At 54.2% G+C, this 12,166-nt stretch overlaps 1 protein-coding gene across 2 annotated transcripts in view; it reads right to left on the reverse strand.

Moving 5' to 3' along the window:
* Positions 1 to 78: 78 nt before the first annotated feature.
* Positions 79 to 12,166, reverse strand: part of LOXL2 (lysyl oxidase like 2) — a 104,611-nt gene continuing 92,523 nt past the window's right edge. Inside the window, exons 11-14 of one of the 2 annotated variants that reach the window (XM_061200704.1) lie at positions 6,997 to 7,112; positions 5,688 to 5,824; positions 1,772 to 1,883; positions 79 to 1,026 (exon numbers count right to left, since the gene is read on the reverse strand). In XM_061200704.1, the coding sequence (XP_061056687.1) occupies positions 947 to 1,026; positions 1,772 to 1,883; positions 5,688 to 5,824; positions 6,997 to 7,112 (445 nt within the window). In that variant the 3' untranslated portion in view covers positions 79 to 946. Of the gene's footprint in view, positions 1,027 to 1,771; positions 1,884 to 5,687; positions 5,825 to 6,996; positions 7,113 to 7,725; positions 7,807 to 12,166 lie in introns of those variants that run through there. The other variant, XM_061200705.1, reaches the window with a different exon arrangement.

Raw genomic sequence — 12,166 nt, forward strand, 5'->3', positions numbered from 1 at the left:
TGACTGCCCACTAGGGAAAGGAGCCTTGCTGCTCAGGGGCTGCGTGCAGAGGCCCAAATGAAACACACATGCAGGTCATAAATCTTTTATTCCAAGTTTCAAGTATGTGTAAGTGTCCGTGGTGACACATGGCGATCGGTAAGTGTCCTCATCACCCAGGACCCTGGTTATAGCACCGTTGAATCAGTTACAGAACTGGAAGGACAGAAAGAGGAGTCACTTACACAGCGGGGCTGGTTTTTCTTTTGAGCTATACTTTCAAAGGCCCAGATGCCCAATATGAAATGCCACTAAATTTGTGTTTCAAAGTCTGTGAAAATAGAATATAATAATAGTATCTTGAAAAATAAGAGGACATGGGGGTGTGGGGGGGAGAGAAGCACCAGCTCTGAGCTCACTGAATCAGAAGACGTGTGGCAGCATTATTTATATGTGTGGATAGAAGAGGGTGGAGGCAGTTTGTTTAATTGGAAGAGAAGTCTAGATACTCCAGTTGGCTGGAAACGACCCAAGAGGAGGAGAAATGGGATTCAGCCAGACCTCCTCGGGTTGATCACTCACGTTGCCAGCATGTAACTTGAGAAGAAAATGGCCCCGTGTTATCTGTGCTGAGCCGAGCAGGTGGTGAGACTCGGACCGGACTGTGCTTGGGGTGGGACAAGCTGGTGACAACCTGTGCGCTGGGGTCCTGGTCAGGGTGGCTTTCCGTTGGCACTGCTCCCACAGCCCCGTGGCCGAGCCCCAGCCCCAGAGGACTTCCCAGCCCGCAGGTGTCAGGAACACGCCTTCCTCGCCTTCCTCGCCTTCCTCCTGAGCTTGGCCGGGGCTGCAGGGCGTCGAGACAGGCGGGGCCGGGCTGGATGAGGGGGAGCAGGGCGATCTGATCAGTCGGTCGTTGGGGAAGATGTGCTGTGGCCCGAAGGCAGGAGGTGACCATGTCACTGCTTTACCGCGTGGAGAGCTGGTTATTTATGAGTCCACTGAAGTGTTCAAACTTCTTTTCTGTCTCTTCACTGAAGGAACCACCTGAGGGGTGGGCATCAGGGAGACAGGGTTTGGCAAACCAGATGCACAGGTCACAGGGTCCCTGGAGCCACCACCCTCCTCAGGCGGCCACCTCTGTGTGACACCCCCAGGGCAGCGACAGGTGCTGGCCATCTCTAGGGCCAGGCCCATGTCAGCTGCTCTGTCAAAGTCGAGTGAAGGAGCGACTACATCTAGCGCTTTTCGTTTTCTCCTCCACCGAGAGCGAGGCCATCACTTTTCTTGCGGAAGAGAAAGCTCAGCCTCCCTTTTTGGATCCCGGGTTGTACAACGCAAGGAAAAGCTGCTTTACTGGCAACCAGTAGCGACAGTGGTTGACTAGCTTCTAGCTCTCGACAGGAAAACGATACACAGAGCCCGCAAATTGCTGACGCCCCCATTTTTGAGGTCTCATGCGTAATGAGGTCGTGGCCTCAGCTCCAGCCCTGAAATAGCTTTGGGGCCTACGCTGGGCCGGCCCGGTTTCTGTCCCGTTCTTTCTCCTTAGCCAGAGCTGGCTGTGAAAACCTGGTCTCCATCCAGGCCTGTGGTGTCTACAATGTCCTTCCTGCGTGTGGAAACGTGAGGCTGGCCCCATTCCCTGAGGTCTTTACCCAAGTTAGGAAGCTGCTCTGGTTCTTCGAGAAAGTGGGGCAGCTCTTGCCTGTCTCCTGGAGTTGGGCTGCGGCGTGGGGGGACCCGGCAGGCCTGAGGCGCTGTGCTCCCCAGGAGGGCCCAGGGGCCTTACCTATGTGGCAGTTGTACATCCAGATGCGGTGGCCGTCATAGCGGGTCCTGCACTTCATGACGTTATTGGTGTAGTCAGACTCCGCCACCTCGTAGTTGGGGTTGATGACGACCTGGGGGAGAGTCAGGTCGGAGGGGGTCCCGCCTCGGCCACCCTCCGTCCCAGGCCCAGCTGAGATGCTGAGACCAGGCCTGCCCCCAGAGCCGGGCTGACCTCACGAAAGGGAGCAAGCATGGCTGATGCTGTGTTCCAAGAGCAGCCAGGTGGGCGCAGAGCTGGTCGGAGATGAGTTCGGGGAGGCAGAGGGGGGTGAGGCCTGGAGGAGTGAGACCTCCGCGCACTCTGTCTGTCTCGGTGTAATACACACACACACACACACACACACACACACACACATACACACACACACACACAATCGTACCCTCTCCTGGGTGCGCTGGGGGGTTTGGTACAGAGGCGGGAGCTGGGGCCTGGGGAGGCCACGGAACGGCTGTCGAGGGCGCCAGAAGGGAGCCGGGGAGCAGGATGTGCTGGGAGGGGTGGGGACAAGGCCCGGGCGCTGTGGGGAGTTGCCCTGGGTGCTGGAGACGACACTGCTCCCGGCGGTGTGACATTGGACATGTCCCTTCCGCTCTCCAGGCCTCGGTTTGCTCTAGGGGATCCCCAAGCCTTTCGTGCTCACCAGTGCAGGGCCTGGGCTCTGGGGGAGACTGGGCCCGCCTTGCACCCCCTTCCTCTGCATCATCCCAGGTAAGAGGGCATAGGCCAAAGGATCAGGGGCAGGAAGACCATCATTTTGAGGGGGCTTCTGAGAGCGGACAGAAAAGGGAGATTTGGGGTGAGGAACCCAGAGGAGAAAGGGGAGGGAGGGGGAGGGGGAAGGGACAGAAGCTGGGCCTGGGGCTGTGGGCGAAGGTATGGAGGACACAAACGAGACTTTTCCCGAGGGCCCTGCCACATGTGGAAGGGCTGAGAGCCCAGGGAGACAAGGGGGGCAGAGCTGCCCTAGGTCAGTGTGATGGGGGAGGGGTAGCCTGCTAATTAAGGCACATTCTGTAGGTTTGGGGCCCTCAGGACCTTTCCCTCCAGAAGGGCCTGGGCGTGACCCTTTAGTAGGCTGGTTGGGCCCTGCCAGAGCTGCTGTGGGAAACGGGCCAGTGGGAGCCCCCAGCCCTGCATCCTGGCCAGTGCAGGCCACTCTGGGGGCCCTAGGCTACCACCGTGACTCTGTGTCTCTAGGTAAGGCGGGTCAGTGTCCCGCTCTGGGGTGACCTTACTTTTCTTTGATCTCTTTTCTACCCGACAACCTTAGCTGTCCCCTGCCCCAGCCCATGCATGGCTCATAGACCAGGACAGACAAACCCCCTGTACCAAGGCCCGGGCAGCCCCTTGCCCATGGACAGCCGTGCCCCGAGGGAGCCCACCCAGGTGTCCCTGTGGGGTGACCGTGTGGGCAGTAGGGGCTATCAGGGCCTGCTTGACCCACTTGGGTGCAGGGGTGGGGACTGAAAAGAATGGTCTCCACAATCCCATCAGACTCTCAGATGTATGGTTTCCAATCTCGTGAGGATCAGTGGGCAGTAGCTTTAGTTCCTTAGACAAAAGATCTGCTGTGGTTTACAACAGCGAAGATGTGGAAGCAACCTAAGTGTTCATCAACAGATGACTGGATAGAGATGTGATACATATATACACAATGGAATACTACTCTGCCAGAAAAAAGAATGAAATTTTGCAACTTTCAACAACATGGGTGGACTTGGTGGGTATTATGCTTAGTGAAATAAGTCAGAGAAAGAAAAATACTGCATGTTATCACTTATACGTGGAATCTAAAAAAATGAAACAAATTAGTGAATGTAACAAAAAAGAAACAGACTCACAGATACAGAGAGCAAGCTAGTGGTTACCAATAGGGAGAGGGAAAGGGCAAGATAGGGGTACAAACTACTATGTATGAAATAAATAAGCTACAAGGAAGGATACATTGTACAGCACGGGGAATCAAGCCAATATTTTCTAATAACTATAAATGGAGTATAAGCTAGAAAAATACTGAATCACTATGTTGGACACCTGAAACTAATATAATACGGTAAATCAACTATACCTCAAGTTTAAAAACTTGAAAAAAAAACCCACAAACAAACGAAAAATAAATGAATTGGCAGTGGCAGTGGCAGTGGCAACCTTGTGTTGAAAAAAAGTAAAAAGATCTGCTGTGGATCCAGGAACCTAGTAACGCAGTGAGCCCTACCTCTGAGCCTCTGTGCACAGGCCCCTCCGGATGGGACGCCACCTCCTCCTCGGCCCGGCTTTCTCCCGCCGGTGCAGCATTACTGGTGCCTGCACTTGGGTCCACGTGGGAATGGAGAGAACCGGTGACACAGGCCGGGGCTCTCACACGTCTAAAGCTCCACGTCTATCACAAGGGACAGTCTTTTCCATGAACATGCCCCTAATGAGTTAATTTGCTACGTGTACAGTTTAGGAGTCGAGAACACAGAATATGGAGTCGATGTGACCTGGGTTGGCCTGGCTGTGAAATGCGGGTAATGGTAACACCCATCCCTGGGGGATTACATGAGACCATGGGTTCACAGAGTGTAGGCAGGTTCTGGCCCATCACTGATCTTCAAGGAGCCGCAGTTATTAAATAGACATTGTCAGAATACACGATGCTACCCGTCCCCCAGGCAAAGGGACAGCAGACCTCAAACCTACACCACCATGCATGGAGTACGTGCCCAGAGACACGGATATTCAAGTTTTTAAATAAAAAGCCCTCTGCTCTTCGGTTGGTCCTCTCCAAGTCTGCGGTTCTGGGCTTGTGGGTGGAAAAGCGCTTGGCTGTCTGATTTTCAGTCTCTGAAATTGACCAGGGAAACTTTCAAAACCCCTCTGTGGTCACTTCCCTGCAGGTGTCGGTTCCTCCCAGGACTGTCTATAGGGTGGGGACCGTGACTGGGCCCTGCGCTGGCTGAACGCCCCCTTAGGAAAGCTTGCAGCACAGAATGACACATTTCTGGTCGCCCACTTGCCACCCAACCATCAAGCTTGAAAGCAAGACGGGTGGGGATGTGGGAAAAATAAGAACGCGAAACGAAGCCTCCACAGGCAGGAGTGCACCTGTGCACCAGAAGGGGAGACGGTGGGGATACAGTGCCCCTGGGCTCCTCCGCCATCAGAAGGCGGCTACCCACCCACTTGCTAGGCTGGAGCATGCAGCTATTTGCGGGAAGGTGGGAGGCCAAGCCCTCTTAGTTCCTCCTCAGGGCGGGCCTTCCCCCTGGACAGCATATGTGGAAGTCCTGGGAAGTCTCCACACAAACAGTCACCGGAAAGGCTGTCTCTAGTCCCTAACAGCCTACCATTATAGATTCATTTCTTCGCATTGAAAATTGCCCCCTCTGCAGATCCTCTTCTATGAGGCAAACGTTTCTGGGAGAGGCAAGTCACAAACACTTGGGAGTGAATGGCTCTTTGTGGGATTGCTTTTAGCCTTGACAGCACAGAGCAAGGCAGGGTGACGGCACTGGGAGAGATGGGGTGGAGGTGAAAGTATAGCTCCAAAGGACACAAGAGGTGTAGGTCGCCTTAGAGTCTGTGCACAAATTCCCGGCCTGAGGACCAAATCTGGCCTTCAGATGCATCTTGATTTGCAAGCACCAGGTGTTAACTGAATTGATGTCTCAGGAGGTCTGCAGTTCCCCAGGGGCCTGCATGTCTCACATACCTAGGTTACCTGGGTGACAGTGACAGCCTCCGGCTGTAGGACTCTGTGCACTTCAGGTGGCCTGGCCTCCATGCGTTTTCTGCCTGGGCACCATCAGAAGGAGGCTACCCACCCACTTGCTAAGGCAGAGACACCCCCTCCCATCAGCGGGGGCCTGGAGCCCCTTCTCATGCCCCTCACCTGGAACAGGTAGTCTCCAGGGGGCACGTCGGTGATGTCGACCCACTGGCAGTCGATGTCATGGCGGTACATGTCCCAGCAGCCCATGGTGATGCCCTGCTCGCCGAAGTTGGCACACTCATAACTCTTCTGGATGTCTGAAGGCAGGGGCAGAGGGAAGCCCAGTCACCACGCACGCATGACCCCTCTGCTGGAAGAGGCTTCCTCTGCCATCTGTGCCACCCTGCCCACAAAGGGCCCCGAGCAGCCCTGCTGGGTGGGTGACATCCCCAGACCCCACCCTCAGCATCTCTCCGTTCTCCCAGGCCGACAACCTTGGCTTCATCTGGGCTCGGCAGCGCATCCCTTCTGTGCTCTCCTTTTGATGGAATCCCTCCCTCTTTCCCTACCCACAACCCATTGCTCCCTCCTCCACGAAGCCTTCCCTGGCCACTCTGGCCCACCTTGGCCTTTCCAAGGAATATCAGCCTAGGAATGAAGCGTGTGCTTATCTGGGTAAGTTTTTGGTGTTTCTTGTTGAGCTTGATGCTGGGGTCACCTTGTCTCCCTCTGGGGAATCTGCACTTGGATGTGGACTCAGGTCTGGCTTGTTTCTCTGACCCTTCCTGGGTCAGTCCATTGTCTGGCATATGGTAGGTGTTCAAAACCCATCTGCTGTGTGATTTCCTGGCATGTCAGGGGCCACGTCAACCACTGACAATTCGCACCCATTTATCGAGAGGCTGCCTCGTCTGGGCGCTACTCTAAGCTCCGGCCATGCTGAGAAGGGTCATCGAGTCTCCCCTGGGAGAGCCTGGTAGGGCCAGGATGGCAGGTGCGCACACAGGTGGTCACGGTGCAGGCGTGGCAGCTGACTAAGGGTGTGAGCGCGGTGCTGCCTCTGCCTGGGGCAGTCGAGAGGGTCTGGGAACCTCAGAGTGAGGGTTTAACTTGAACCTGGAGGTAAGAACCAGTGTGGTGGGGCACTTGTGTTGGGACCCAGGGAGAAGAGGCTGTGGCAGCCAGAGTGGGAGGGGACTGCGTGTCAGGTTCAAGGCTTTGGGCCTTACCCGGGAGGCCATGTGGACCCAGCAGTGCCCATCAGCATAACTCTGGGGACCCAGGTGCCTCTATAGCCAGGCTTTGCCTACCCCCCAGCCCCAGGCTACAGTCATGGGATCCCCAGTGAGGAAGGTCACGGGGAGAGTCAGCAGTGGCCGGGGTGACACAGAGACCTGCGCCAGGCCTGGGCTTCCAGCCGGGTGAGCGCACACGGGAGCACGTGAGTCCCTCCGAAGCTCCCCAGCACCACCTGCCCCGCCAGAGATACCTCCTTCACATTCTGTGTCCTCCAAGCAGAAGCTGGCCTTGTGGCCCTCTGCCACCTTGGTACCATTGAGGTTCAGCAGGTCGTAGTGGGTGAACACCTCCATGCTGTGGTAGTGCCTGGGGGCGAGAGAGGGGGCCTGGATGTCAGTCTCTGGAGTGACGGCCGCCTGCCAGCGATGGCCCAGCTGGCGCTTTCCCACTGGGGACACCATGAGCAGAGCAGCGTGGTCCAAAGTGGCGGCCAGTGGGAGAGAAGTGGGCAGCGACAGGGCATTAGGAAAGGGGGGATGGAGCCAATAACCGTGGTGCTTACGTGGGCTCTGGAGGGGCACAGCCCGCTCACCTCCCCAGGCCTCAGTTCTCTCATCACCTGAATGGGAATAATGATGCACATAATGCACAGAATGTTGTGGAGAAGAGTAAGATAAACTGATGAGCAGAGGGCCCGGCATCAATAATAAGCTCAATAAATTAGGACATTTTTAGTAAACGTGTGTAACATCTTCCTGGGTGCTAAAGTGGCTATCACAGCCCATGCCTACTTGACACGTTTTCTGCAGACAAATGCAAGTCACTCTTCCATGTCTTTTGAAAACTTTTAAGGTGGGAGTGTGGTCGGGAGGGAGAGAGACTGCAGAGGGGGAGGAGGGGTGGGAAGGCAGGCGCTGATGAGTGGGACCCACGCATGTCCCGAACCAGGTGACGGAGGCAGAAGTCTGTGCTCTTGGCATCGAGTAAATAAAAAAGGAGGCGAAAACAGGGCTCTTAGGCCCTGTGGGAGGGAAGAGATGGCAGGCACATCCTGTGGGCCCTGGAAAGGAGTAGAGGGGGAGAGAGCTTGTACACCCCCGTGGCTCTTCCCTCGGCTGAGTGTTTACATAATGGTGTGCCATCCGGTCACTTGGGAGGAATTGAGAACAGATGCAGATTCTTGGAAAGGCCTGTGTTTGGTGCAGAATAAACAAGGGAAACACGGCTGCCACGTGTTGCCATGGGGCCTTCCTAAAGCTCTTGGTGGCCAGGCCCGTCCTAAGCTGCTACACATGTATCACAAGCGGCTGCAACGCACTTATCTCTGTCATTACAGGGACATTTGGAAAATGGGGAAAAACTGAGGAACAAGGTACCAAGGCTTGGGGAACAGAATCACATGTTTCGTTGCCATGCGAGCTGAGTTCCCTCTGCAGGAAAGAGGGCATGATAGCGTGACCCCCCTGTCAGGGGTTCTGTAAGGATGCAGTAGGAGAAATCACAGAAATACCTAACGTGGGGCTTGGAACAGAGCAGCACTTAGTACCTGTCAACTCTCTGCTTACTGCTACTACTCCCAGGAGTGATGGAGTCGTGTTTTATTACTGCCACCACCACTACCATTGCTACGATTATTCCCAGGCCCGGACAGCAGCTTCCCCGCCTCCCGGGCCTCAGCTGGTTGGCCTCAGGCTCCCTCCGCTGGATCGGGAGCAGAAGAGGGGAATTAAAAGGACAGGTTTTCAGAGAGGAAATCAGAGGCTCTTTTTCCTTCTTCCTGTGTTGGGCTTGTGCTAAAAAAAAATGTCAGAAGTTCCTAAGTTGGGCTTTTCCCAGGTCACTCATGTTTCTGGGTAAAAGAATGCCGAGCCAGGGGCCCACAGGGAACAGTCACAAGGATGCATTCTGTGGCAGTTGAAGGGATGACTTTGAAAGAGTCTATTTTGGCTTCTTGAAGGAGCAAGATGAGACAGGAGGTCTGACTCATTGCCTAAAACCTGTCTGCCTCTTTCAGAGCCGGGTTTATGTTGTCATGTTTACCAGCTGGAAAGACTGAAGAGGGATAGGTTTATGTTCCGTTGTCTAAACAAAATTCAGACAGAGTCCACAGATGGACTCTTGTAAGGCTGACCTTCTCCCGCTCCCCCTGCTTCCCGCAGACTCGATTTAAGAGTCTTCCTCAGTTTTTCCCCTGTGGATATCAGGAGGGAAGCAGCTGGTTTGGAGCCTCCCGATGCTAGCTAGCTGAGGTCCGGGAGGCTCTGTGCTTTACCGCTGGGGCATACGTGGACATCAGCCCCGGGGCCACGTTTCCCTCCCAGCTGGTTGGCTGTGGAGCCCAGGGGCACCCACCTTCCACCACCCACACACACATCCCAGGGGATATGGATCGTGGCTGCTGGGAAGGCCCCTGGTGATCAGGGGAAATTTCCTCTTTTCAGGCTGAGTGTCCTGAACTTTGGAAGTCTAAGAGGGGGCCTGATCCATGGGATAAAGATAGGGAAACTCCGATTTGCAAAGAAATTCCAGAAGTCTAAGGCGGGAGAGAATACCTGACACTAGAGGGAGGTCACTGTAATCTGGATGAGAGGAAGGACAGCCTTCTACCGTGAGACTCCAGATCACAGTATTCTAGGATACGGTACTAGCCGAGGCAGGAGGTGCTGGGTGAACACGTGGATGACAGACAAAGCTAGTCCAGAGCAAGAAGGAAGGTTTGGGTATATTCTCTGTTACCCTAGGTCATCTCGGGCCCAAATAAAACTTTCGATCTGAGCATCAGTGTGCGTTGTAGAGATGTTTCACTCTTTTTCGTTTCCCACACCAGCCACGAGTCCTCCGGTGCCTCCAGGATGGAGAGTCCTGGCCGGCACTCAGTAGTGGTTGGGAAGAGGCTCCCATCCCCATTTCAGAGAATTTGGGGGTGTGTTCCAGCCTCAGGAGGTGCGGCCACAAAGGGCAGGGTCCCTTCTGCTTGCTCTGCCCTGCCCTCCTCGTGTGCTAGGCAGCCCCTGGCTGGCACAAAGCCCCACGGATAGGATGAGGGCCTAAAATTGGCTCACAGAGGCCGCACTGAATCTGTGGGACTTTGACCTGATACGGGGGCTGCTCCGCACATGGTAGGGGGTGGGGCGGAATGAAGGAAAGTCCCCCCTTTGTACCCGGGCCATCCCTGACTGGAGGGCTGGCACTTGTGCTGGATGTCACCTCCCTGCTGCTCCAGCTCCCGGCTCCTCTCCCGGGCTTCCCCAAGGTGTGAGGGGCAGGGAGGCTGAGCCCTGGGACAGAGCAGGGGCTGAGAACCGGGAGAGGCCGGGTTGCTCTGTGCCCAGCTGTCAAAGCTGTGACATCACGTGCCAGGGGAGCAGGTGTGGTCCCACTCCCTGGGACACAAGAAGCAGGAGGGGGATCCCCATCAAGATCATCAGCCAAGGGCCATGTATATGAGAGAGAATGGTGCAGGGCATTTCCCTCTAGGTCTGGCTGGGGAGGAGACTCCTAAGGGGGCCGTTCTTTGTTTCATCTTAGGGCTTTCAAAGAACATAGCTCTGTTCCTCATCATAGCATCAACTAAACTGGGAGCTATAGTTTTCCCCATACACACTAATCTGAGCCAGGGTTCTCAATTTTGGCTCCACAGATGGGCTTCAGTGTCTGTAAATCTGCTGAAATAGGATGTTAAATCTAGAAATAATTTTTCTGAGTGGAGGACGGGCCAGCTTTCATCACACTCCCAAAGGGACCCAATGGAGATTCGGGCCAGGATTCCTGTTGAAAGGTCCTCCCACAGAGCCTGGAGAACACCCCTGGAGCTCTGGAGGCCAGGGGTGGGGAGTTTCTTATACTCTCTGGGGTCTTATGGTCAGAGGTTCTCAGCCATGGTCCAGGAGGTCGAGGCCTGAAGGAACATATGCTTAGCCAGTATGTTCTTTCCCACCCATCCCTCCCAAACCATTGATTGCAACATCTATAAACAAAGAAAGAAAATAGAACACAGGAAAACCTGGGGTAGGGGTGGGGAGGAGGGGGTCAGGGTCACTGGAGCACCAGATCAGAAGAAACACTTCCATGATGTCGTCACGTGTATTCTTAGGGAAATGACCATTCCTTGGAGGGCAAGCCTAGGTCACAGGGAGACTCCTACCGTGTGATGTCTGGGTGAAGTGCCACATGCAGGGCAGAGATGCAATTACCTTCTACTTGTAGGCCCACAGGGCACCACTTCCTCCATGTATTCTCTGAAGGAAATCAGGCACCCATATGTCATGGCTTTAATTTTACTCTCTGACTTCCTCCCTGCAGAAGACCTCCATGCTTCTATATAAAGACCAAAACTCCTTTGGCTAATTAGGACTTTTAGGACATACGGATAGTAATTACAGTTGACCTTTGAACAATGGGGCACGGACCCCCGTGAAGTTGAAAATCAAAGTACTGCTATCCCTGCCTCAGAAACAAAGGAGTTGATAAATGACTCACCCGAGGGCAGGAAGCGGAAACCGTCTGGATAGATTCGGGACTCAAACTCTAATTCTTTTGATTCCACGTATTGTAATCTCTAATCAGACATAAACTTTTCCGCACACTGAGTTAATTTAAAAGCTGTATAGGACTTCCCTGGTGGCGCAGCGGTTAAGAACCTGCTTGCCAGCTCAGGGGACATGGGTTCGAGCCCGGTTCGGGAAGATCCCACATGTCGTGGAGCAACTAAGCCCATGCACCGCAACTACTGAGCCTGCATTCTAGAGCCCGCGAGCCACAACTACTGAGCCCGCGTGCCACAACTACTGAAGCCCGTGTGCCTAGAGCCCGTGCTCTGCAATAAGAGAAGCCACCGCAGTGAGAAGCCTGTGCACCGCAACGAAGAGTAACCCCCGCTCGCCGCAACTAGAGAAGGCCTGTGCGCAGCAACCAAGACCCAACGCAGCCAAAAATAAATAAATTAAATAAATTTTTTACAAAAAGCTGTATAATGAAAATGCATATAGTGAGGTACAATATGTATTGAAAAAAATCCACGTATAAGTGCACCTGTGCAGTTCAAACCTGTGTTGTTCAAAGGTCAAATATAAAGGAATATCAGCACCCCTGAGTTCTACCATACTGCTTTTATTTATTTATTTATTTATTTGGCTGCGCCTGGTCTTAGTTGCGGCGTGCGGGATCTTTAGTTGTGGCGTGCGGGATCTTTAGTTGTGACATGCATATGGGATCTTCCCCGACCAGGGATTGAACCCAGGCCCCTAGCATTGGGAGCACAGAGTCTTGGCCACTGGACCACCAGGGAAGTCCTCCACAGTCCTTTCTTTTGAAATGGGTTAAACAACTCTATCCCCAAACAGATTCGAATGTGACTAGGCCGTAAGTTATGACGTGAAAAAGCAGCGCAACACAGATTTCTGATGAAGATTGGGCGGAGG

This window comes from Eubalaena glacialis, chromosome 9, assembly GCF_028564815.1.
Source record: "Eubalaena glacialis isolate mEubGla1 chromosome 9, mEubGla1.1.hap2.+ XY, whole genome shotgun sequence".
Taxonomy (NCBI): Eukaryota; Metazoa; Chordata; class Mammalia; order Artiodactyla; family Balaenidae; genus Eubalaena; species Eubalaena glacialis.